At 35.9% G+C, this 27,315-nt stretch overlaps 1 protein-coding gene, 5 non-coding genes and 3 pseudogenes across 6 annotated transcripts; 8 read left to right on the plus strand and 1 right to left on the minus strand.

The window, feature by feature from the left end:
• The first annotated feature begins 7,013 nt into the window (after nucleotides 1–7,013).
• On the plus strand, nucleotides 7,014–7,132 carry LOC145625758 (5S ribosomal RNA). The gene has a single exon (XR_014110663.1). It is a non-coding gene; the product is annotated as a 5S ribosomal RNA (ribosomal RNA).
• A 196-nt stretch (nucleotides 7,133–7,328) lies between these two features.
• On the plus strand, nucleotides 7,329–7,447 carry LOC145625636 (5S ribosomal RNA; annotated as a pseudogene).
• A 198-nt stretch (nucleotides 7,448–7,645) lies between these two features.
• Nucleotides 7,646–7,764, plus strand: LOC145625635 (5S ribosomal RNA; annotated as a pseudogene).
• Nucleotides 7,765–7,962: 198 nt separating this feature from the next.
• On the plus strand, nucleotides 7,963–8,081 carry LOC145625609 (5S ribosomal RNA). Its single transcript, XR_014110534.1, has one exon. It is a non-coding gene; the product is annotated as a 5S ribosomal RNA (ribosomal RNA).
• A 198-nt stretch (nucleotides 8,082–8,279) lies between these two features.
• Nucleotides 8,280–8,398, plus strand: LOC145625623 (5S ribosomal RNA). Its single transcript, XR_014110547.1, has one exon. It is a non-coding gene; the product is annotated as a 5S ribosomal RNA (ribosomal RNA).
• A 199-nt stretch (nucleotides 8,399–8,597) lies between these two features.
• Nucleotides 8,598–8,716, plus strand: LOC145625863 (5S ribosomal RNA). The gene has a single exon (XR_014110762.1). It is a non-coding gene; the product is annotated as a 5S ribosomal RNA (ribosomal RNA).
• A 197-nt stretch (nucleotides 8,717–8,913) lies between these two features.
• On the plus strand, nucleotides 8,914–9,032 carry LOC145625598 (5S ribosomal RNA). The gene has a single exon (XR_014110524.1). It is a non-coding gene; the product is annotated as a 5S ribosomal RNA (ribosomal RNA).
• Nucleotides 9,033–9,230: 198 nt separating this feature from the next.
• On the plus strand, nucleotides 9,231–9,349 carry LOC145625637 (5S ribosomal RNA; annotated as a pseudogene).
• Nucleotides 9,350–11,639: 2,290 nt separating this feature from the next.
• Nucleotides 11,640–15,047, minus strand: LOC145611444 (organelle RRM domain-containing protein 2, mitochondrial-like). Its single transcript, XM_081666778.1, has 3 exons — nucleotides 14,814–15,047; nucleotides 12,175–12,243; nucleotides 11,640–12,078 (listed from the first exon to the last, which is right to left on the minus strand). Exons 1-3 carry the CDS (start codon nucleotides 14,938–14,940, stop codon nucleotides 11,828–11,830), a joined length of 447 nt encoding a protein of 148 aa, XP_081522904.1. The 5' UTR covers nucleotides 14,941–15,047; the 3' UTR covers nucleotides 11,640–11,827.
• Between the last annotated feature and the right edge of the window lie 12,268 nt (nucleotides 15,048–27,315).

A 27,315-nucleotide genomic window follows, 5' to 3' on the forward strand; every position in this document is an offset into this window, starting at 1 on the left:
GTGTGAGTGAAGTGTTTGAATGTTATACTAAGGCTGGCTGCAAGGGTTATGGCGATGGAAAGAGATGTGAGAAGAGTTAAAGATGATGACTCTTCAGGCTGGGTAAGCTAATGTGATTTGGGTTCAAGCCCCCAAGTCTAGCTCTAAATGGGTAGGGATATAGAGATAAGCATTGGATATTCTTTTACTCGATCATGCATAGATATGAATATGAATGTGGCCGCACCTCAATGTGAGGTTGCCTACGTATCCGTTAGGAATCAGGCCGAACGTAGCTCTAACCGAACTTTACACAAGTGTATGTACACCTCAAAGAGGTCTTTCAAGGGTTTTAATGTGGTTAAGTTGATGGTATAAGGAAGAATGAGGTAAAAGGCTCAAGATCCGAGAGAAGCCCCCAAGATGTGTAATTGTGAATTTGAAAATTTTGAATTTTGCAAGTTTATTTTCAACACATTTTTTTTATTTGATTATTTTTTTTTTTCATTCTTTTGAATCAATGAAGGCAATCTCAGATCATGCGGTCCATCACTCACTTAGCATTCATGTTTCTCGGGCACGGTGCCAAGCACTCGATGAGAGATGCAATTTGAGACGTGTTCATATCAAAGACATTGGAACACTTTCCTTTAGACATTGTTTTATTGTTGCTTTGCTGCTTTTTTTTTTTACTTGCTTTTTGAATGTTATACAGTTACACATCTTCCAATCCCAGGGTTAAGTAAATGTGGGTTGAAGAAATGAAGGCCAAACGTTAGACGAGGCTCAAAATGGTTGATGAAGAAATGGAATGTGATTGAACGGTTAACAGGGAATGACAGGGTTGCAAAGGTGCCTCAAGTCATTGGTGTACCTTGGGTGTAGTTCGGTAATTGGTTTTTTTTTATATATTTATTTTTTGAGAATGAATGAATGAATGAAAAATTCTATGATCAAGATGTGAAGGAAATTTGATCATTTTATTAATGGAAAAGGTGAACGAAACACATGAAACGTATAAAAATTCAAAATGGAAAACCTATGCTAGACATGAATGGGGGAATGGAGATGAAAAAGAAAGAAATCATGAAATCTTGCACGAAGGATCTGCTGTGCGCCTTGTGTTCATTACTTCTTGCCGCCTGGAGGGATAGGAAGTTTGTTTGAATCCACAAAGTCTTGAATGACGTCCTTCAAATTCCAACATTGCTCCGTAGTGTGGCCCCTTCCTTGATGGTACTTGCAATGGGCAATGGGATTCCATTTGGCGCTCCTTTCTTCAGGTTTTAGCTCTGGAAATGGCCCAATAGGTGTGATCAAGCCTTGACTGTAACGGCGATCAAAGGCCGCATCATAAGTCATTCCTAAAGGAGTGTAAGTTCTTTTCTTCTTGGGCAATGGATTATCAAGAGCTAACACTTCATTGAGATCAACTTAGCTTATATTGTTGGTAGTATTTTCGTGCTTAGAAGACGATGTCGTATACAGCTTTGAAAGTGTTAAGTGGAAGAATTTTGAGGTGTTCCCTATATTTATAAGTCAGATTTTGAATAAAGAGGCGAACCATCTCTCTTTCTTTGGGAGGATCTACCAAGAGTGAAGCTGTTTCCCTCCACCTGTTCAGGTAAGCGGTGAAGCCTTCATTCTCTTTATGTTTGAGAATGGAGAGTTCACGTTCAGAAGTTTTGGTTTGAATGTTACATTTGTAACGATTCATGAAACTGTCGGTGACATCTTGCCAAGTCGAAGTATGCTTGGCATCTAAGGAATAAAACCATTGTTGGCAAGCATGTTCTAAGGAGAGAGGGAACACCGTAGGGAAGAGTGTTACGTCCAATCCCTTAAGAGCCAGGGTTGCAGAGAACGCCTTCAAATGGAATATTGGATTGTCAGTAGGCTTGAACTTTGGAATATCAGCAGTGGAGAACTTTTCAGGGAGTCTGTCCTTCACATCCAAAGGAGTGGGAGGCCGTTCCACATAAGTGAAATCCTCATAAATCTTACTCATTTGTTCCTTCAGTTTGTCAAGGGTGGAAACAGTGACCTTGTTTTGTTCCATGGTAGTGACCCTAGTGGTAAGGGTTTGCATCATGGAAGACAGTGTCTCGATGGATTTTTTGATGTTCTCAATGTCTTCTTTAGTGGCCATTGAAAGGTGATAAGTAATGTGGAGATGGCAAAGTTCTCTTTGAACGCCTATTAGATCTGATAGATTGTTGCGGTAATGACTCGAACCGTATTAATCTATCCCTGTTCCTTGACCAAGTACTGTGAAATAAAATAATTCACTTAATTTATTGCTCAAGATAGGAAAGGAAGGAAAAAATAGACATTTGAAAACAGGTGAGAAAACTCCACTCATTTTTTTATTATGACGAAAAAAGGGTGCATGAACCTAGTATATGATCATAAACGACCTGGTGCACGACTCGAGTCGGAACATAAAGAAAGTGTGTGGACTATACTTGACTCGTGAGTGACTAAGTGATGTTATAAGACTCGTGGTATGATCGTATGGCTAGACATGTGAATAATAACCAAAATGACTGACGCGAGGACCAAATTAACACGGAAGGCTTAAAAAAGCTGACTGGACTTATTTCAAGGGCACCGTGACACGGAAAACTGTACCGTGTCACGGTGGAAATTGCCGTGACGCGGTGGTTTTTTTTTTTTTGGAAATCCACCATGTCACAGTGGAAATTGCCACCGTGGCACGGGAATTTTTTTTTTTTTTTTCGGAAATCCACCGTGTCACGGTGGAAATTTGCTATGACACGGTAGAGTTTCTCGTGGCGCGACAGACTTTTTTTTTTTTTTTTTTTTTTTTGAAATCCACCGTGTCACGGTGAAAATTTTCCGTGACACGGTAGAGTTTCCCGTGGCGCGGCAGACTTTTTTTTTTTTGCTGCAGGTCCACCGCGCCACGGTGGAATGTGCCGTGACACGGTGGACAGTCCCGTGTCGCGGCAACCCTTCCCCCTTTTTTTTCTTTTTTTTTTTTTTTTTTTTTTGCTAATTACTAAGTGAGTACGGTCCATTGGCAGCTAGTCATAAAATAATCCACCATAGACAAAGAAAGATCGTTAAGGTTAGGATCAAAACGACCAAACATAAAACACGTAGGCACAATGGTGCAAAGAATAGTTCGCAACCTAAGGTCAAGTTTTATGTTCGACTATGGTCAAGTTTATTTGGTGTCAATAGGGTACCATGGTTAAGAGTTTGGACGCGTTAGCAAGGCAGCCTCCCTTTAGGGTGTATGCCAACGGGCGGCTCCGCGAGTTCGTGATGAAATCGAACTTGACTCCATGGTTTGGGTGGATTTAATAACTCGGATGAACCCTTATTGCCATGAGCGTTTTTGGGTTGATAGAGCTTAAATCCCCCGGGGCTAAGACGTATGTAAAACACACACGTTTTTTCAGAAAAATCGAAGAAAGTTGACTGTGAGAAGAGAAAATAAGCCACCGGACTGATTTTAGGACTACCGTGACACGGCAGATATTCTCGTGCCACGGTACTGCACACCGTTAGACGGTGTACTGCACCGTGATACGGTAGATTCTGTCGTGGCACGGCAGTCAGAAAATCTGACCGGTGCCCTGTTTTCCTTCATACGCAATCAAGTTATTCAATTTTTCCTACGGGACAGACCTAAACGCAACGTTAAAACGTCTATGCTTATGCAAAAATGCCAAATTAATCACAGGAATATTTTTCAAGAATCTTTCAAGTCTCATCCACTCATCTTAATTAGATAGCGATCACTCAAATCGATAAATAACCAAGAATCCTCCCCAGTGGAGTCGCCAAATTGTAGGCGTCGCTCGAAGTACGCCTACGTTAAAGCATGTTGTGAATATGCTTGGCACTCATAGGAAGTGGGAATTGACATAATACGATTAGGGACAAATAAAGTAGGGAGCCGCCAACAAGTTTTTAAGGAACTTGTAAACCGTTCACGGATCATAAAAAGGCAACCACGAATAAGGGACAACGAAGGCAACAACGATTGACCCGTGAAGGTTACACCCCATTCATAATCCATGAGATTACTAACTCCATATGGTTCGGAACCATGAAAGGAGGATCGAGGATGATGGTACGAAGTGAGTCATGGAGTCACATTCGCCCGTATTGGCCTCTACTCGATTCTTATAGTGAAAAGCATTCCTGCGATCTCAAAGGCATATAAACAAAATATTCAATTTGCTCCAATCTATTATTTAGCTAAATTGGTTGAATATTAATGCAACACATAATTCTATAATATAGTGATCACTTGAATTAACAATAAGATTAAAAAGGAACCTAAACCGGTTGTCCAAATTATCTTCTTAGGCGTGATTTTCAATTACATATTCCCTTAAAACATGCAATATGGTGATCATAAAAAATATAATAGAATTATCATTAATATTGGAAGCAATTCAATAATAAATTGTTAGTCAAATCAAATATAAAATAACCTAATCATGATACTAGCAATATAAAATAAAATAAGAGTAATTAATTTAATTAATTACTTACATTCCGCGCGTTCCTTTCAATTGCTACATCGTTAATAAATTGTTAGTAACTTCAATAAAAATATAAATCAAATGGAAATTAAATTAAATAAAAAGTAGAGTTGATTTGGTCCAAACCCTCAGTTATTTGTACCTTTCACGCCTTGGTTTAAGGACGAAACCTCGGGTTAAGTATAGACTCCTTGGAGTGCTTAGGGGAATTATTATGGAAGAATAAGGAGGCTAGAAATTAGGTTAAAGAGGGAGAAGAGAATGATTTTTTTGTGTAAGGTGAGAGAGAATGATTATTGGTGCCCCGAACTGCAGAAAGGGGGGTCCTATTTATAGGGAAAATGAGCAGAGGGAACACGCGGAACCCTAAAAAGATAAAAACCCTAAAAAATAATACCATGTCACGGCAAAGAGCACCGTGACAGGCACCATCAGACGGGGGAAGATCCCGTGACACGGGGAAAAACTGAGTGACGCGGGAAATAATTAGGTTACGGGAAGTGAAAACGCGTTTAGGGATTACGCGGAGAAAACACGGAGAAATCCCGTGTCACGGAATGTGCACCGTGACACGGGAAGAAATTCCGTGACACTGCATTGTCCACCGTGGCACAGTGAAGTATGCCGTGTCACGGTGTAAAAAGTACGCGGAAATTACACGGAATATCCCCGTGTCACGGAATGGGCACCGTGACACGGGAAATTGCACCATGACACGGGAAAAAATTGTGCAGAATTACAAAAATGGGCACCGTGTCACGGGGATAAGCCCCGTGACACGTCAGCTTTTGCCGCGTCGCGGCATTTTCGCTGTTGCGCGGTAATTTAAATTTTTTACCCGTTTTTAAAATAATCATAACTTTTGATCCGTAACTTGGAATAAGGCATATAATATATCATTGGAAAGCTTATCAAGTCTTCTTTCCAACACAATTAGAATCAAGTCAATATAATGTGTAGATTTAAATATATAGCCTTTTTAGTGGAAGGGTGTCGGTTTTAGGCCGAGTTTAGTGTTTTGCTCATATCTTTTTCGTTATAGCTCGGAATTGGGCTTATGATATATGGTTGGAAAGCTTATTTAAAGGCCTATCCAACAAAATAATAATTGGATCAAAATTGTATAGTCATAAAATCAATTTCTCTCAGTTTTGCGATGTGGACACGAAAAGTGGAAAATAGGTTATGGTTTAGGGAAATGAGCTAGAAATTGGATTGGTTCATGAAATATATTGGATATAACATGGATTTAAGCACTCCAAAGATTAAATACTCAACTCGACCAATAATGGCGGTAAAAGGTGTTCATCAACGGGTTTGGTTTTGGGGAGACATTTTTAGGTGTCTACAGATATCCGATCCGAGTTTTCATTTCGGATCGGATATCCGATCCGAAAAATCGGATATCGGATACGGATTCGGATACTGTTTTCAAATTTTTGGACTAATATCCGAAATATAAGGCTACAACAGTAAATATAAATATATTTTCATTAAAAAAATTATGATATTCTTAAAAAAATAAAACCAAATAAAACCAAAACGACACTCTAGATTTCACTTTCTCACTCTCACTAAAAAACCCTAAAGTCCTCTTTCTCTCTCTATGTTGGCCGCCACCCCACCCTTCACAGCCACCGGCTCCTGCTCACGGCGCTCACACTTCACACCACTCATATCTTCTTTTTTGTTCAGTCGTTGTCCTAATTTTCTATTTTAATTTTTGATTTTCTTCGTTCAGCCGTAGCCAATTGCTAATTTGTTCTCCGTTGCTCACCAAATCGTCATTCATTGGTATCCTCTAATAAAGGTTAAAAGGATTCATTAGTTGTTGGGAATTTTTATTTTCAATATGTGTATGTGTCGATCTCCTCTGATGATGGGCTTGCTTGCCAATTTGTTGGTCTTCTCGCCAAATGAAAAAGCTGCTAGCATGCTACTGTAATGGAGAAGGTTATTTTTTATTTTTGAAGGATAATGGAGTAGGCGTTTTGTATTTGTGAAAATTGATTAGACTTTGAAACATCCGATCCTAATGATTTCGGATAGCATACTGTTTAGCTTAATGATACATAAAGCAATAAAAATTAATGTGATTTGTAAAATAGTTGTAATCAATTTTCATATTGGATAATGGATATCCGAAACATCCGATCCGAATGATTTCGGATATCGGATATCCGAAATTTTCGGATCGGATTTGGATATCAAAATCTGATATCCGAAGGTTCGAATATCCGATCCGAAATGTGATTTCGGATCGGATATTCGATCCGTGAACAGGCCTACTGGGAAATCCTCGTGTTGCACCCTTTTTTTGCCGAATTGGGAATTTTAATTTGTTTTTGGTTATATGGAGATGAGAAATGGTTTAAGTAACGTAGATCTCGAAAAAATAATCGGTTTGAAAAAAAAATGTTTAATTCGGACGATCGGGCACAAAGTTAAGGCATTACGAAGGAAATCAGGGGACGGAAAGGGTATAAATACAAATTAACGCTATAAGTAAATGGGTGCGATCATACTAGCACTAATACACCGGATCCCATCAGAACTCAGCAGTTAAGCGTGCTTGGGCGAGAGTAGTACTAGGATGGGTGACCTCATGGGAAGTCCTCGTGTTGCACCCCTTTTATGCCGAATTGAGAATTTTAATTTGTTTTTGGTTATATGGAGATGAGAAATGGTTTGAGGCACATAGATCTCGAAAAATAATAAGTTTGGAAAAAAAAAATTTAATTAGGACGATCGAGCACAAAGTTAAGGTGTTACGAAGGAAATCAGAAAACGGTAAGGGTATAAATACAAATTAGTGCTATAAGTAAATGGGTCAATCATAGCAGCACTAATGCACTGGATCCCATCAGAACTCTGCAGTTAAACGTGCTTGGGCGAGAATAGTACTAGGATGGGTGACCTAATGGGAAGTCCTCGTGTTGCACCCCTTTTTTGCCGAATTGGGAATTTTAATTTGTTTTTGATTATATGGAGATGAGAAATGGTTTGAGGAACGTAGATCTCGAAAAAATAATAAGTTTGAAAAAAAAATGTTTAATTCGGACGATCGGACACAAAGTTAAGGCATTACGAAGGAAATTCGGGGACGGAAAGGGTATAAATACAAATTAGCGTTATAAGGAAATGGGTGCGATCATACCATCACTAATGCACCGGATTCAATTAGAACTCCACAGTTATGCGTGCTTGGGCAAGAGTAGTACTAGGATGGGTAACCTCCTGAGAAGTCCTCGTGTTGCACCCCTTTTTTGCCGAATTCGGAATTTTAATTTGTTTATGGTTATATGGAGATGAGAAATGGTTTGAGGAACGTAGATCTCGAAAAAATAATAATTTTGAAAAAAAAATGTTTAATTCGGACGATCGGGCACAAAGTTAAGGCATTACGAAAGAAATCAGAAGACGGAAAGGGTATAAATACAAATTAGCGCTATAAGTAAATGGGTGTGATTATACCAGCACTAATGCACCGAATCCCATCAGAACTCCGAAGTTAAGCGTGGTTGGGCGAGAGTAGTACTAGGATGAGTGACCTCCTGGGAAGTCCTCGTGTTGCACCCCTTTTTTGCCGAATTGGGAATTTTAATTTTTTATTTGGTTATATGGAGATGAGAAATGGTTTAAGGCACGTAGATCTCGAACAAATAATAAGTTTGAAAAAAAAATTTCAATTCGGACGATCGGGCATAAAGTTAAGGCATTACGAAGAAAATAAGGGGACGGAAAGGGTATAAATACAAATTAGCGCTATAAGTAAATGGGTGCGATCATACCAGCAGTAATGCACCGGACCCCATCAGAACTCTGAAGTTAAGCGTGCTTAGGCGAGAGTAGTACTAGCTTGGGTGACCTCCTGGGAAGTCCTCGTGTCTCACCCCTTTTTTGACGAATCGGGAATTTTAATTGTTTTTTGGTTATATGGAGATGGGAAATGTTTTGAGGCACGTAGATCTCGAAAAAATAATAAGTTTGAAAAAAAAAATGTTTAATTCGGACGATCGGGCACAAAGTTAAGGCATTACGAAGGAAATTAGGGGACAGACAGGGTATAAATACAAATTAGCGCTATAAGTAAATGGGTGCGGTCATACCAGCACTGATGCACCGGATCCCATCAGAGCTCCGCAGTTAAGCGTGCTTGGGCGAGAGTAGTACTAGGATAGGTGACCTCCTGGGAAGTCCTCGTGTTGCATCCCTTTTTTGCCGAATTGGGAATTTTAATTTGTTGTTGGTTATTTGGAGATGAGAAATGGTTTGAGACACGTAGATCTCGAAAAAATAATAAGTTTGAAAAAAAATATTTAATTCGGACGACCGGGCACAAAGTTAAGGCATTACGAAGGAAATCAGGGGACGGAAAGGGTATAAATACAAATTAGTGCTATAAGTAAATGGGTGCAATCATACTAGCACTAATGCACCGGATCCAATCAGAACTCCGCAATTAACCGTGCTTGGGCGAGAGTAGTACTAGGATGGGTGACCTCCTGGGAAGTCCTCGTGTTGCACCCCTTTTTCGCCGAATTGGGAATTTAATTTGTTTTTGGTTATTTGGAGATGAGATATGGTTTGAGGCACGTAGATCTCGAAAAAATAATAAGTTTGAATAAAAAAATGTTTAATTCGGACGATCGGGCACAAAGTTAAGGCATTACGAAGGAAATCAGGGGACGGAAAGGGTATAAATACAAATTAGCGCTATAAGTAAATGGGTGCGATCATACCAGCACTAATGCACTGGATCCCATCATAACTCCGCAGTTTAGTGTGCTTGGGCGAGAGTAGTACTAGGATGGGTGACCTTCTGAGAAGTCCTATTGTTGCACTTCTTTTTTGCCGAATTGTGAATTTTAATTTGTTTTTGGTTATTTGGAGATGAGAAATGGTTTGAGGCACGTAGATCTCGAAAAAATAATAAGTTTGAAAAAAAAATGTTTAATTTTGACGATCGGGCACAAAGTTAAGGCATTACGAAGGAAATCAGGTACGGAAAGGGTATATATACAAATTAGCGCTATAAGTAAATGGGTGCGATCATACCAGCACTAATGCACCGGATCCCATCAGAACTCCACAGTTAAGCGTGCTTGTGCGAGAGTAGTACTAGGATGGGTGACGTGGGGCTGACGGTGGGGGTGGGTGGCTAGGTAGTTTTAGGGTTTTTTAATTAAAAAGTAATTATTATTTTTGGACCAATAATATGCTGACACTTAGGCATTATAAGCCCCACTAACGAATTTCATCCATGAATCAGTTAAGTGGTGGCAAAAGCCAATTTTTAAAAATTTTGTTGGTGTTAAAATTAAACTTTTTTTTTTTTTTTTTTTTTGTAGTGTTAAAAATCAAATTTGTGCTTTTCCTGGTGTTAAATTCAAATTTCCTAAAAAAATTTACCTATTCAATAGGTACTAGTAATCTGGGATCAAGGAAGCAAATTTATATTAAAGTTTTGATTATTTAAAAAATATCAAGGATTGAGATTATTTTGGACGAATAGAGCAAAGTTGAGATTATTCCAGACAATTATTCCAATTAATTAAATTCCTAGGTTTTTCTTTTTTCATACAATAAAATCTTAGTTATATTTTTTTTTTTGAAAAGAAAATCTTAGTTATATTAGATCATATATATTTTGATTCTAAATTTCCTATACTTATTTTCCAAGTATGCTTTTATTTCCTTTATTAATTCACTTTTATGATCATTTGGCAATCCACTAGTTTCCATAATCCAATTCTTACTTGCTAAATGTAGCATCGCTCGAATGGCGCCTACGTGGAGCATGTTGTGAATATGCTTGTCAATCATATGAAGTTGGACTTGACATATAATGAAAATGACAAAAAATAGGGAGTCGCCAACAAGTTTTTTTTAAGGAACTTGTAAACCATTCATAGATCATTAAAGCAACCACAAAAAGGGACAAACCGAAGGCAATAACAATTTGATCCATGAGGTTACACCCCAATTTCATAATCCATGAGATTATTAATTCCATAATGGTCATCAATCATGACTGGATCGATATTTGGAGATGTTGGTATGGATTAAGTCGCTAAGTCAATTCGTTCGTATTAACCTCTACTCGAAATGTATTAACTGCCACCTAAAAGACATATAAACAATAATCAATTCGTTCCAAGTTAATCAATAATGTGAGTGGATGAATATATTATAGTAAAAGTAATGTGGTGACCATGAAAGTAAAGGTATGTGAGAGAGAGTTGTAAGGGCCATGAGAGAGAGAGAGAAATGATAAATTGGGTTTAAAGTAAGATAGAGAAATATAAAATATAGTATAAAGTTACCATATATAGAAGTAATGCAAATAAATAAATTAAAAAATAAAATAAAATAAAAACCACTAAAGAAAAGTAATGCAAATAATAAAAAAACGGAGAGAGTACAAGATTACTCTGATGAATAGTATGCTGCCAATATACCCTTACACATATATATTTATATATATACCCTCATTAATATGTACAAGTTTTGTGTAATGAATAGTGATAGGACAATTATACCCTCTAAGATTATTTACTTATTTACCCTTATTAGTGATAATTACCTTTTTTGTACTCTTAGGAATATTGCATGGACAATTACACCCCTAATCATATTAGTTTAATTTTTTTTTCCCATTAATGGTGCCAAGAAATAAATTTGTGAAGTAAAGTCAAACCGAAGGAGTTTCGAATACAGCTAGCTATGGTGCGCGCGTTACTTGCTCACGATAGTCTAATTGCTAACATGACCTATCCATCCATTGTTATTTTTGAATTGAATCATTAGTAACCTAGTAGACTTAGACTCAACGCAAAATCAAATCATATGACTTCAATTGCTATGTGTCTAAGTAGGCTTGGATTGTGTAGTTCATACACGTAATCAAGTAGGCCGAGTAGATTACAAATGAATTCAATTCTGGATCCAAGCTCTAGTCCACAAGTATAAAAGAGATACTAAAGCTTAATTACTACCTAATTTAGACCTAATTTAGCGAGGATTAGCTAACCTGTTTCTCATAACCATCACCTGCCAGTCGACATACGTTATCAGCAACAACATACAGTTAGTATAGTACATGGTGCAACTGCAGGCATTAATGATACCAAAAAAAACCGAAAAAGGTTCAACAATTATACAGCAAAGGGCCTAAACTGACCGAATTTGTTTTAGTGTACACTTTAAATGAATCATCAAACAATGATTGGGGCATTTTTGCCCCTCATTTCCAATAATGCATCAGTACCTTGGCTATATACTATCTTTTTAATTTAATTCTGCTTGTGATTATAAGCAGACTTCTATTGCCTGTAATATCCGACAGTCTTGTTTACAGAATAGCCATTTTGTTGTGACTCGTGCTGAGGTTGCGACTCGTGTTGAGGTGGCGGTCTAGGCTCCCTTGGCTTGGCAGGATCGACAAAGATAACCCATCCATCCAAAAACTTAGCGTTCATTGCTTCACGTGCTTTTTCGGCTTCTTCTATAGTGGCATATGTTACAAAACCAAATCCCTTCGACTTTCCTGTAGGTCTATCTACGATGATTTTTGCTGCATTCATCATAAAGAATTGATTAACTGCCAACTACAAAAACACCAAGAACCTGATTGAAATTCAGACAAGCAACTTCAAAAGTTCAAAGATACCTTCAACAAGTTGCCCGAAGGGAGCAAATGCTTCTGTGAATTTTTCATCTGTAGTCATTCTGCTAAGTCCTGTACCACAAAGTCCAAAGATAAACACTCTCAAAATTGATATAGCCAATAAATACAATTTTTAGCAGCTGTAACTTTCAATATTTTTATCCAAAATTGGAAACTCATGAAATTAGTCATTCACTAAAAATAGGTATATCAAATACTGAGAAAAGAAAATTCTTTAAATTTTTTAGTTAACCAACACCTAGTGATTAGTCGTCAGTGAATACGAATTCTAAATTTTTTTTCATAATAATAATAATAATAAAAAATCCTCAATTAAGTAAATTGTAGATTGGTGTGTGGCACTGGGGACATTGCAAAGAGAAAATTGCCACCTTTCCATTACTTTAGTGATATTAAGTTAATGAACATGTTAATATATTCCGTAGTTAGTTAGCAACTATTGTTGAAAAGAAAAGTGACTCTATGGTCTAACATAAAACTTGGTCAACAACAGTATGGAGGGAGTTGTACATATTGTTCAATTTCTCTAAATATGATTGCTTAGTACATTGGTTCATAATGAGTTGCATGCAACAACAGTACAAAGTGCAAGTGATCACATCAACTTAGGAGATCAATATAACAATCAGTTGATCAAGAGTATGTAGCTTTCTGGTTCTGCATTGTGGCACAAGCTGTAACTCTGTAAGAGTGTCAGACAGAAACCTAGATGCTAGCATATACACAATTAGCTCATCGTTGATAATAAAAATGAGTCCTTACAACCAGGCAAGTTAAAATGTTGGTACTAGTATGATCATCATGGAATGGTCAATAAACTACCTCACTGTTATACATTAACTTCACAATGAAATGTAGAATGAAGACAATTATACGAGCTATCATAGAGTGTATTATAACTAATGACAAGCACGAAATAGGTGATTTTTTTTTTTTTTTTTTTTTCTTTATGTATTAAGAACAGCTGCAATTTGACAGATATAACATCTTTAACGTTGATGCTGGCTATGCTAAGAAAGGCAACATTCCTTTCAAAGGCTGCCTGAAATACACAAACCAAAAAAATAGGCAAGGACTCTTCTTAAATTTTACAACAATAACCTAATAGCCTCAAAATTCCTCAAAGTTGATTATTGCCATGTTCTCTTTTTTCAAGGAAAAACTGTTCTTATAAGTTCATATATTGACATGCTTGGATTGAGAGTAATGTATTACTTTTTACCAGGGTAATAAAAGTCGAACTAAACAAAATGAACGTAAATATAGGGGAGGAGGAGATAGTGATGGTGTGATTGTAAGGAGTTTTATGTAGTGGTGGTGATAATAAGTGAAGAATGGGGAACTATTACACTAGGGGGAGGGTGGGTAACTATTATTCTTATTATGAGGGTTATTTAATTGAAATTTGAAATTTGCACAAGAACATTATATAATTAATATATATGCATTGACCCACAACTTCCCCCTTTTTTTATTGGGGTTGAGAGGATACTTCTTGCTAATGTTCCATGATTGCCAATGTGCCATTTGCTTACTAAAAAGAACATTCCTTACGCTTTTAGAAGAAGAAAAACAAGTGACCGTATAAAATTCACAATAAATATGAAAATTACAAAGACCGTATGTTTGCATATTAAAGCTATGGCACAGAACTTCAGTAATTTCACTAAATAACACAAGTGCAATATTCCTTACCATGTTGATGCAGGAAGGATATTAGGCGATAACAGAGTGACACACAAATAATAAAATGAGGCTATAAAGAAAGAAAGAAGAAAAAAAACCTTTTGAAGTCCAAACCTAATAATTTTTGCACTTCAACTTAACAGTATTCCTTTGTCAAATATCCTAGAGACAATTAACAAGTCCAAAAAAGCACCAAATTTAAAATTATTGTAGTGATATTGCAATCTCTTGCAATCAAGCTTGTTATGTCCATTGCATTTTTACTCATCCCACACCTTTTCCAATTAGAAATTATGAAATCAAAATGTACAAAAGCGGAGAATTAAGAAACCAAATGCATCTGAACTTACCCTTCTTTCTCTCATAACTTCTCAAACACAACTCAAATCCTAAATCACACATATATTCTCCTAATCAAACATATATAACGAGAATCTACTCGATTGAAACCGAAATATCTTGAATCTTGCATAGTTCTAAATTTCTCCATTGAAACTGAAAATCCAAATCCAATGTTTAAAAATGTAATTTTGAAATTGTTAAATATTCCTATTTATCAACCAAACTCTAAGCTACGCTTAAAATTATCTTCTTCTCGCTATCCTTACATTTACCAAGTGCCAACCCAAAATAGCAATTAACTATTCCATTCAAGTGCATCTTTAACATATCCATGAGCCACAAAGGTTTTGGTATAGACCGGAATCGATGCCATGTCTCGAATACTACCCTAAGATTTTAATCAACTAAGCTAGTCGAGTGGTCTCAACACCTACAATCCATCGATTCATAGTAAATGGAAAAGAATAAATCAGTCTACACATAAATAAGTAATGCAATGAACTTTAAACAAAAGCAAAGATTGATCATTTACCAAAAAAAACAGAGGAATTAATTTATTTTTGAGAAAAAAAAAAAAAAAAAGTTTATCATACCGCTGACGAAGAGCTTAGGAGAAGTGAGTGTGGTGTTGAGGCGAATTGAAGATAGCTGCGATAGAATCGGGGAAGCAGAAGAAGAAGCTCTGCTAAAGATTTGACGAAGATTCTGAGCAAACGCCATTATTGATGATGTTAAGATTACAGAACAATTGCTGAGAAATGAATTGGAGAAATTGGATTTTAGGGTTTAGGGTTTATGGCTGGGACTTTGGAAGAAGGAAATTTCAGTGAGGGTTATTATGGTTTGAAATTTTAAATTTAGGATTCAGTCAAATGTAAAAAAGGACTTAGGTAATATTTGTAAGATTAATCAAGCTAAGTTTAGTTTACTGGTAAAAATTGTACTTTCTCCATTTTTTTTTTACTTGACCCGCTTTAACTTTTACATTATTTACCCCTCTCCTTTGACCGTGTTTTGTGATTAATATGTAAGGAAAAACATATTCATATTAGATCAATTTGAATTCGTCTCAATAAGAACTATCATGACATATAACTTTTATATTTTTTAATTATGGAGAATTAAAGTTATTGACCGTTAAATTTTTGCATTGGCAAGCGTGATAAAAGAAACAGGTCAAGTAAAAAAAAAAAACAGAGGAAGTATCTTTCAATCTTTAGGTAGCGGGTTTAGTTCTCACTAGAGATGCTTGGAGAGTGGGGATATCTTCCTTACTCTCAAGGTGTCTAACTCGCAAAGACCAAAACCAAAAAAACCGTGAGGGTTGAGATACGGTCAAGATATTTCTCTTTACCTTATAAAAAAAATGGTTCATAGGAGTAGAAAAGTGTAATTGTTATTGATACTATAGGAAACTTAGTGTTAAAAAATCAAATAATAATATATCTATTATATAAAACAAATAAAACATAACATATACCTTTATTCTTGATTCAAATGTAAATTATTATGACTCGAGCCCAACAAATCACGTTGTATCCTTAAGAAAATTTTTCTACCTCTATGATACCCAAGGTTATTAATTAAGCAATTGTCACCCAAGATAGAACGAGTTTCGTTTCTTATAAAATGGTATTGTAATTATAAGAATCCAACAAACAAACTAGATTAAAGTAACCGCAACTATATAAATGTGTATTTAGATAGATTAATTAAAAACTAATATATTCAATCCCCATAAATCAAAACAACCAACAATTATTTATAGACAAAGAAACATGGATGAAAAGGTGCAAGTAATGAAATGACACAATTATCCGTTATAACTACTGAAGAGTTAATGAAATAACACAACTATTCACATTAACAATTATCAATGAAAATTTATAATTATCCAAATATACAATCCAATAGTCATACAAATTGTCATACAACACAACTCTACATTAGATATGTAATTCTTCATTCATACAAAATATTTACAAAAAAAAATTTCCAACAATCCCCCACATTAATGAAGAATTTCTCATTCACAAACAATTGAAATTTATCATCCCCCACATTAATGAAAAAGACTCATTATCAGTGGCGGATCTTGAAAAATTTTCTTTTGGGGGCCGATAATTTTCAACTTAATTGGATGACTATATTCGTCAGATGTTGTGTCTTCAATGAATTTGTCATAGGTTAATGCCTTAATTTATTTACCATCTATGCATCACGATTTAATTCACAAGTATTGAAAAAGTTAAAAACACGCTGTCAACTACTCCATAATAGATATTACTCTATACTTTTATGTGAGATATTGATAAATTTTGATAATGTCGCGTCACCTAAAATTATCAATTAAAAAAAACAAAAAAAAATATTGAAATTGATTAAAGAAAATAAATACTTGTTCCGTTAATAATTGATGGTAAATACTTGAGTGCAATTTTGGGATAAGTGGACAAAAAATATACTGATTTGTGAGAGTAGTAGGAAGCAAAGAGGGAAGAGTACTGACAGGCTAAAGTTGTAATCACCCAATCAAAAATAATACCTAAATTCACTAACTATGCAGATAGGGAAGAAGAGTCGAACCACGGGAAAAAGAGTTAATTTATTCCTAATTAATCAAAATAATCTAAATTATCAAGTAACCAAATTGTTATTATAAAAGGATACTAAACTACTAAGAGTAAAAGTGGGAAGGAATAAAAGTAGGAGGGAAGGAATAAAAGTAGGAGGGAAATCAAGGAAATAAAAGCCTAGGGCATAGGTTCACCAATAAACAATATTCCAGGGTAAAACATAACAATCAATCATCAATGCATCAATTAATCAGAGCATAAAGGGCTTTTGCTACGTTTTACAATCACAGAGTTAATTTACTGGTATTAAATCTCATCTCTCGAATCTCGACTTAACCATTTATAAATTAGTCTGCCTATTGAAACTAAGCCTAAACATCAATTCTCATCTCTCGAATCTCGAATCAATATTGCTAAACTCATACAATTAAACCAGACCTAATCTAATTGCATAACATTAAATCAATCAATAGGAAATTAATCAAGCATTGATAATCAACAATATCAAATTACCCCTTCATATTATTTATGGATCCCCATAAACCCTAGAAAGAAAACTACTCAGACATGATTGAATATAAACTAAACAAAGCAATTAAAGGAAACATGATGAAAGAAATAAAGTAAATAAATGAGATTAAAGTAGAAGAAATCGTTATCAAGGTAATCGTAATTAAGGAGTTGAATTAAGAACAAAAATAGAGAACAATGTTGTAGGGAGAGAAACTAATCTAAAGCTAAGTAGAGAGAGAAAGTCTAAGAGAAGAGAGGTACTAAGCAAAGCATTAAAATCGTATTTATACAACAACCCAAAATTACTCCTAATTAGAAACTAAGTAATCGTCGAAGAAGCCTCCCCAGAAACACGCGCCCGATCGGGCCCGCCTTTTTCTTCGCCCTCTTGTTCTGGGCATCCGCCCGATCGGGCTAAAGCTCGCTCGTTCGAGCTCGGCTATATGCTGGACTTGGATTGGGCTCCATTCTTGGCCCAATTCGAATCTCCACTTTGGGTCTTGAATACTCGGTGTCCAAAACCAATCGTTCATGCCTTCAAATGCTCGTAGTTGTACCGCAATAATCCCGGAAAAAGCTCCAAAGATGCAATTCCCTACAAAACTAAACCAAAACTACGAAAACACTAGAAAACATCAATTAGTAATAAAAGTGGCTCTAACGAGCCAAAAACACTACTAATTACGACCAAGGGACGGGGGTAAAATACCATATAAAATAGACATATCAAACTCCCCCAAGCCGAACCTTTGCTTGTCCCTAAGCAAAGAGCTCATCAATGAATACATAAAACATGCCTCACCCCAAATAATCAAAATCGATCAAGAACAAACAATTCAAGGCAAATCTAATAAACATGCTTCAATGTCAATCAATCTCATTCATCTAATATTTCATTCTCCCCAACAATTGTCAAGTAGAGCAAACCACATGAGCATATAGAATTCAAGACTAGTACTCACACACTTAACTCTCATATATGTGGCGAGTAAAAGATGTACTTGATCGCTCTCCATCCCAACCCCTTTAATGTGAACAATGCCCTCCCAACTCACACTCTCGTGTGTTTAAAAAGACATACACTCAACCTACTAGTCGACTCGAAATATGACAAATCATAACTTGCATTGATAAACAACACTTTCACATTCATACAACTCTATGCACAACGGTCGGAAGGTCTTTAAAGCTTGTAATGTAAGGTTAGGGTAAAGGGTAGGAAATATTTAGGAAAATGTGGGAGAAAAGCCATGCTTAAGGGAGCAACACCTAATAAAACCAATGATCAAAAATAAAATGATGACCAATCATCTCCATCATACTCAACTCCACCAAAAATTCACCAAATAACTCCAAACATAACAACAATCCCATCACTTACAAATTCACTCACAAAAATATGATAATAAAGAATTAGAGTGAAATAAAACAAACTTTGAACTCATTCTTTTTCTTTCTTTTTCAAACTTGAACTTCTTTTTTGTCATGAATTTTTTTTTTCTTGAGCAACCTTCACATAGGACATTTGAAACAATTTTTTTTCCTTTTGCTCTTTTTTTTTTCTTTTTATCTCACATTGGAAATTTTTTCAATCTTGAACAACAAACTATCAACAATTTTTCCAACCACAAAATCAAAAGAACAATCACTCTTCTTTTATTCCCACATTGTGCAAATAATATGCACACCACAACTCCCTCACCTCACCAACTAATAGCTCCCCCAAGCCAAGCTTGGGACTAGTAACCAATGAGGCTCATATAGGCTTGTAATGTGTCTAAATAATCAATAAAAAGGGCACAAGCAACAACATGGGTAGCAAGAAGAGAACAAATGTATCTAATATCGTTTGAAAGCTACCTAAAAGAATAAATGCCTTCGTCCTCTTCAATGTGCATAATATTGAGCCATACAAACATTACTCATAGTTGCAAACCAATACTCAAATTCATTGACATACCAGGAACTATCACACAATTCCTAACCAAATCAACTAGTCAAGCACTATATTCACAAGTAGTTGGGCAAAATTGACGCATGTTTAGGCATCCGAGAAATCAAACTTCAAATCATGATCAACAAATTCACAATGCTCGTTATCATATGCCAAGAATCAAAACAATATTTTTCAAGTATGGGGCACAGGGAAGCATGGTTTACAATTCATTGGAACGTATTTTTGGATTTTTATTTATTTTTTATATTTTTCATATAGGAAAGCAATAAAACTACTCTAGAAAGCAAATAAATCTATACTAGAAAGCATTAAATAGAGAAAAGAGAGAGTTACCATATGTACAAGATCATCTCCCCTAAGCCAAATAAAGCAATGCCCTCATTGACTTGGGGGTGTAGCTAGGAGTAGCTACTCCTCATCATCATCCCCATCCATGGTAGAATAGCCACCTCCATGGCTAGAGCCGGCACCTCCATGGCTCAAAACAATGCCACCATAACATGAACCACCTGTAAAGTAGTTAGGGTCCACATTCCCCCCAATCCCACCAAAAGGAGCATCGGCCCCATAACCATGTATCGAAGAATAGTCCACATAACTACCATAGGCACCGGGGGTTGAATACCCTCCTTTGGGGTATTAAAACCAATCAAGAACAAGATCCTCGGGGGGAATAGCCCCTTGGCGAGCATAGTCATCATACATGGGGTATAAACCCCTCTCTAGGTTTCTCTCCACATACCCAACCCGTCTACCTAGAGAACCTACTCTAGTGTCAAGGTTTTGCACAAAACCCTCTACTCTTCCTTGTCCCCTCTCAATCCTATCAAGTTGGCTCCTAAAAGCCGAGAAGTCATATGGGGCATTAGGATCAATGATATAATCTACGGAAGAGGTAAGGATGTCATGTGTGTAGGGTTGGGGTGGTGGATGGAATTAAGGTTGTGGGTGGGGTGGTGTATGGTGAGCCGCTTGAGCCTCCCCTTGACCATCTAACTCGAATGTATAGGAAGGCTTACCCTTCTCAAACTTAGTCAAGGCGGGGTTAGGTAGCTTAAAGGCTTGGTCCCTCTTACCCGACTCTCGGTGGATTATCCACCACGTCTCGCCACCAATGGGTTGGATCCAATTAAGGCCTCCTAGGTAAGCAAGATCCATAAGGGTAGATCCTTCTACTTTCCTATGGTCGGTAGGGGTGAAACCTAAATGTTTGACCGCAATGTAAGTGACCAACCCACCAAAATATATAGGTTCCCTAGACCTACTTGTAGGAGTTTATAGGTACTACGCAACGGAAATAACATGAATCATATTCAAATAAGTATCATTCCCAAGAATCACATGCATAACACACAAGACACATAATCATACCTTTGACGCGTGAATTCCACAAAGCTATTCAACAGGCAAATAAGGGAGAGAATAGAGCCCCAAGCGTTGCTCCTCTACTTAGTCCACGAGATTCGAACGAGCCGTCCACCAATACTAGATTGGTCGAGTGATTGAGGAAAACCGCGATCACTACCTTTATGGACAACCGACCACCGCACGAACCACCACCACCGCAACACACCACCGGCGCCTAGGAGGAGGAGAGAGCCGTGAGAGAGAGGACTATGAGAGGGGTTAAGTTTCGTGTTTGCTAATTAGGGTTTGATCACACTGATCAGTTAATTCCTTCCTCACTGCAAACCTAGGCACCTAGTCTATTTATAATCTCATTATAATTAGACTAGGGCAAGAAGCCCAAAACTCCTTCTAATCCACTACATGGCCGGCCACCTAGAGTGATGAGGCCCGTGATGGGCCTCGTCCTCTAATACTCGATCTAGCCCCTTTGTGTGACCTTATAGGATCAGTCCAATTGGGCTTTGGGCTATTTTACTAGTCCAAAGATCGTTAGTACCTCTAGCTATGGCAAAACGACTACCCAAATGTACGAACTTAATTATCTCCATAATTTGATCCAATTATATATCTAGTAATTGCACACGACGAGGACATAACTCCTTCAATCTCCCACTTGTCTGAGACAAGGGTGCAATATGCAAATTCCTTAAGTCAATATATGTGTCGATTTGATAATATGATTGCATCACATGTCGAGATCATATTAATTTACAAATCGTTTCTTGAAATCTGAGTTAGAATTACAAAACCAAATGATTAATGTGTAATGCATTTGAACGCGGCCACGTATTTTCTGAATTCTCCCTCTTCAAGCGGCCATGACACATTTCCTAATTTAATAGGTAGACTCTATCCAATCTTGTGGTAACATGACTCCCACTCAACTTCTGAAATAACCGGGAAAACACCCTTTATAATCTCCAGTTACGGCTAGACGTTTGAGTGTACCACAGTCACAACATCCATTGAATGAAATCAATGTTCCACTCATGTCAAAGGAATCCACTAATATATACGGAAGCTCTATACTTGAACTTCAAAGTAGGTCAATAGTTCGATCATGCATCATTCATGCATATCCAAGTGATTGACCGAGTATCACCATGCCCCTATAGCCCATGAAACTGCGCTATCCAATCAATCTTACATGCTATTTCATTTATTGAAATCATTTATGTCCACTTTAATGATCTCGAACTAGGAACTTTAAATAATATATGAATTTTGTTCACCTGTGGGGTTTCAATTCACCAGGTCATCAACCTGATGAGACCATCAATTCATAATTATTTTGGACATTTTATTTAATTTCCAAAACCATAATTAAATAAGAGAAATAATAATTTCTATTTTAAACATAATTCTGCAAATTGATGCATTTCTCATGTAATATGTTTTCTCAAAACATATACAACTTAAATTACATAACTTGCTTCAATCCTAAGACTTTAATATGACTCTCATATCTTAGTCCATGGAAGGGGTTTAGTGATTTCTCACTCATAATAAAACTTTGCAGAACACGACCTTCCGCTGGTCAATGATCTCATAATTGAGGTGATATCTCATATCCTTTTGTTTGGATTTGTGATGTGACTCTGGCTCCTTTGTTTTTGGGCAAAGGTGACCTGTTAGTCTCATGACATTTTAATCCGAACTTTCTCTCTAACTATATTACTATAGTTTAATACACATATTCTGACATTGAGTATGCAACAGTGCTCTGCTTTGAACTCTTCAAGCTCACTGTCCTTTTCCATCCAGACACAAATATGCATTTAGATCACCATCTAGAATCATCTTGCCTGTTTGAAAAACTTGCATTCGTGTAACCTTTTGACAACTTGCTTAAATTACTATTTAATACAATAGCTAGAAGAATTCCTTTTAGTGCTTCTCAAGTACTCAAGGATCTGTTCTTGGGAATTCTTCGTATGCTTATTCTGAATTTGCTTGAATTCTGCTACACATGTACAAGTCATATGCAACATCTTGCATTGTACATTTCATGGCACATGTAATGGATCCTTTTGCAGAAGCATAAGGTACATTATCCATACAACTCAACTCTATTAGCTTTTGAAGGCACTGAGTCTTACTGAGTGTATTACCATGAAACATGGGAAGATATCCTATCTTAGAGTCTTGCTTCATGAACTTGTCAAGATCCTTATCAACATAAGTCTATTGATTCTTTCCAATCAATCTTCAAGATTCACTTCATGGATCTTAATTCCCAATATGTACTCAACATCTCCTAAGTCTATCATATTGAAACAATCTTTCTAACCACTGCTTGACTTATTCAAGCATTGATATATCATTTCATATGAACTGTATGTCAACTACATACTAGACTAAAAGACTAATTTCTCCCACTAAAATTCTTGTCTCTACAAGAATTCTTTTGTTCTACTAAGGAAATCAAACTGTTTGATTTCCTAATCAAAACGAATGTTCCAACTCCCTGATGCTTACTTCAATCCATAAAATGAATTTATGAAGTTTGCAAAAACTTTCTAGGAATTTTTGGATTTCAAAATTCTTAGGAAGTATCATATACATGTTCACTATCAAGAACATTTCATGAAAGTGATTTTGATATCCATAACTAGAATAATCAGAATAGGCTTACCCAACTAATAGGTTTGACCCTATTTGTAAGACTATTATGGACTAACACATCTTTATAAACATGGAGTCCATACTGGATTTCATGGCTTTAAGCCATTTCCTGAGTTGGCACTTATCCAAAGTTTGCTTGTAGGCATGGGTTCCAACCATTCCAATAGGAAAATTTTAGAATCCACCTTTTCTCAGAATTTCAACAAATTGTTTGTTTTGATCCCAAGTCACCTACGATAGGTATGAGCGACAATAGAATTATTCTCTTCAACTCTTTGAAGCCTTTCATTCTAGTGGGACAATAGAAGTCTCACTAGTGGAATTAGCTTGCTTCGACACATGGTTTATCAAATTAGCTGATTTCATATGCCTTCGTCTCTGATGTAGTGTTATCCACATCCATTTGTTGCTCGTCTCGAATCTCATCGAGATCTAACTTTACTCCCACTTCGCTTTGTAGGAAGACATTCTTTCTATAAAGACACTATCGCAAGCAACAAACATTTTGTTTCTACGCGATTGTAGGAATAATACCTCTTAGTTTCCATGAGAATACCCATGAAGAACTACTTTTCTGATTTAGGGTGTATTATGTTATCTTTGTAAACATTTTACATTGATTTCATAACCCTTAATCCTATTTAGAAAAGATAACTTTTGGAACATTTCCAAATCATAACTCTTATGACATCTTTTCTACTGCTTTGGTTAAGTTTCCTGTTTAGTATATTCGCAATTGTTGTTGTAATGTATATCCTCAAAGTGATATTTGTAAATCATTAAATCTTGGATCGAACAATGGCAAGCAAAGTTTGATTCATTCTTCATAAACATACACTTTAATTGTAATGTTTTTGGATTGTGAATTAATTCAAAAATTCCCTTTAGATGATCATTCCTTTTTGAGTTAAATATTTATCACAACAATCATATTGTGGTGTTAAATTGTTTATCTCAAACTGATTTTACATTTCATTTTTGGAATTTTGAACATTTCAATGTTTCCAAGCTTTACTTCATTAAGTAATTATCGATATATTTACTTAAATCGTCAGTAAAAGCGATGAAATAGTTAAATCCCTTTGCTAGTTTTGAACTTATTGGTTCACATACATCATATGTATGAGTTCCAAAAGGTCATTTAGCTTCTTTTACCCTTTCTACTAAAAGGCAACTTGGTCATCTTAACTTATCAAGCATGATTTCTAATTCTCAAGTGATTCATAATCATATAAGAATGAGAGTCCATCCAAAACTTTGGATGTGCAAATGGTTTATGTGACCCAACCTTACTTTGTTATAAGTAAGTGTACTTTAAATCATCTAAATTATTTTTTGATCTACTTATATCAATGTCATAAAACAAAATTAACTCATGTCTAGCAAAATGAAAACAATTTATTACTTTGGTCATGGATCAATACTTGTCCAAGCCAAGTAAACCAAATTCAGTATTTAAAACAAGAAAACCGAAACATTGTCTCATCAAAACTGGAAATTGTTCTAAAATCATGATAAACTAATTAAGATTTAAAACTATGAAGCTATCTCTGGCCACTCTAACACTTCTAGTGCACCTTCAAGCTCCATTTCCATGCTAGCTTCACTTATTTGCAGTTCCTGCGCAACATCACTATGTTAAGCTCTGCAACTTGGTATCACATACCTAAGTGAAAGTTAAAATGTTTATAACATTATACCTGAGGTTGATGCTCCATTCTTCTCGAGGAAGTCATGGTATTTCTGGCAGTTTCGCTTCCAATGCCCCTTCTTCTTGCAGTAAAAGCATTCACTTTCACTTGCAGCCTTGGGCTTTGGAGTCGTCTTAGGCTTTTCAGGAGCCTTGGCAACTTGCTTGCCCTTGCTCTTGGCACTAGCCTTTTTCCCCTTCTTCTTGAACTCCTTTCCCTTTTGAATCATAAGAACTTCCTTCTTAGGTTCCTTAGGGATTTGTTTCTCAGCACTAACCAGCATTGCATGCAATTGATTCATAGTCTTTGCAGTGGAAGTCATGTTAATTTTCATGATAAACTGGTTGAAACTTTCTGGTAGTGAATGGAGAATGATGTCTGTTGCCAAATCATCACTGTATGGGTGCCCTAGTTTTTCCATACTTTGAATTAGGCCGATCATTTTGAAAACATGATCATGAACTGTGGCTCCCTTCTCCATCCTACAATCCAGAATCTCACGATGGAGCTCATACCTTTCAACTCTAGTTTGTTTCTTAAACAAAGCTTTGAGTTCTTGCATGATTGAGTAGGCATCCTGGTCCTCAAAACGCTTTTGAAGACTAGGCTCCATGGTAGCAATCATTAAGCAAGTGATAGGTATAGCTCTGTCATGAGCTTCCTTGTGCTTCTTGATCTCTGCCGCAGTTGGATTTTCTGACAAAGGTCCTGGAAATGGGGTGTCAATGATATCCTCTTTACCCTCAGATTTCATAACAAGTCTTAGCATTCTTTCCCAAGTGGAAAAGTTATCCCCTGTCAACCTATCCTTCTCAAGGAATGGTCGAAGGTTGTAAACGTTGTTGCCATTGTGATTACGGCTACCCATCTATGTCAAAATAAGGCAAAGTTCAATAATTATGTTTAACTTAAAATTAAAGTACCATCAACGCATCCATTTGGTAACTTTAAAACACTTTATTCAATAATTAATTGATCCCAATTGAATTTAAGTGATTCCAAGATCCTTTATTTGTTCAATAATTGACTGGACTTTGGCCCTACCATCAACCATTACATTTTCAAGGTGAGTAAACTCTTTACTGATTACAACTCTTGTAACTCTTGGTTGAATAATTAATCATCACATGTTTAATTATTTCCCTTTGCTTCAAGATTCTAAACTCTTTAGGTAACCTTGTTGAGCATAACCAATTAAAAGTGTAAAATTTGTTTTACCCCCACTCCCCTAAAATATAATATGACACCCAGCTTTGGCATGACCCATCATAAATATCAAAGGTTTCATCGGGTTTTTAATTGGAAAAGCAATCTCAATATTACTGGGACCTAGATTTATTATGTTGTGATTATTTAGTGAACTCTAGCGCATCATCAATAAACATAAATAAAATCTAACATGCATAATCTACTAATGCAATAAATCATGACATAGTATGACCCCTTAGTCCTAAGAAAACTAGAAATGAAAAAGCTCCTACTTGAATCGTCATGGATCTCCATCCACCTTGCTCCTTTGAGCCTTCACTTCATGGGCTTCTTTGGACTAACACTATTTAAATAACTATTCTATTTACTTTAAATAAAAGTTACAAAAATACTTAACGGTACGCAGACCGTATTTAGATTACAAAAATACATCACGATGCGCAGATCGTATTTAGGAATCTATGGGCCATACTAGTCTATATATAGCAACATAATATCATATATTATAAAAGTGCCATATAATAAATCACTCAACATGCTTGTCTAAACTACAACATCGAATGTTCATAATAAAGTCAACGCATTTCCTAAAATATCTCATATTTTAATCATAATTAGATAATATCATATATTATTCATGACCGTTCACAAAATATCATATATTTAATTTAGTCATGAGATAGAATCAAATCATATTTTAATCTAGAAAGATAAATCATATTTAATCTTTCATGATTATCCTAACAAATTTAGGAGATTCTATCCTAATTACTAGCCAATCAAATAATTTTAAAATCAATTATATTCTAATCTAATTATGCGATAATCACATTATTTAAATCAATTATTATCCTTTTGGAATATGCTCATAATATCCTAGTCAATCTTATCCAAAATTAACCGCTTTAATTAGGATAATTACCAATTTAACAACTTTAAATATGGATAATATCAAATATAACAACTTTTGAATATTTGATTTTATCCTAAAATAAAAGATTTTATCCAAATAAAATCAATTTAATCTTTTAAAAATAAAAGATCATATTTTCAAAATATTTTAACTTATCCAAAATAAAACTGATTTTATCCCAAAATAATTCATAATTATCTT

This window comes from Chenopodium album, chromosome 3, assembly GCF_948465745.1.
Source record: "Chenopodium album chromosome 3, dcCheAlbu1.1, whole genome shotgun sequence".
Taxonomy (NCBI): Eukaryota; Viridiplantae; Streptophyta; class Magnoliopsida; order Caryophyllales; family Amaranthaceae; genus Chenopodium; species Chenopodium album.

Bases quoted from the DNA above. Each gene is read 5' to 3' on its own strand.
- LOC145611444 (XM_081666778.1), bottom strand. From the start codon at position 14,940: ATGGCGTTTGCTCAGAATCTTCGTCAAATCTTTAGCAGAGCTTCTTCT. The intron at 12,244-14,813 runs GTATGATAAACT...TTTGTGGTACAG, and splicing joins TCCTAAGCTCTTCGTCAGCG to GACTTAGCAGAATGACTACA. The intron at 12,079-12,174 runs GTATCTTTGAAC...TGATGAATGCAG, and splicing joins CTTCGGGCAACTTGTTGAAG to CAAAAATCATCGTAGATAGA.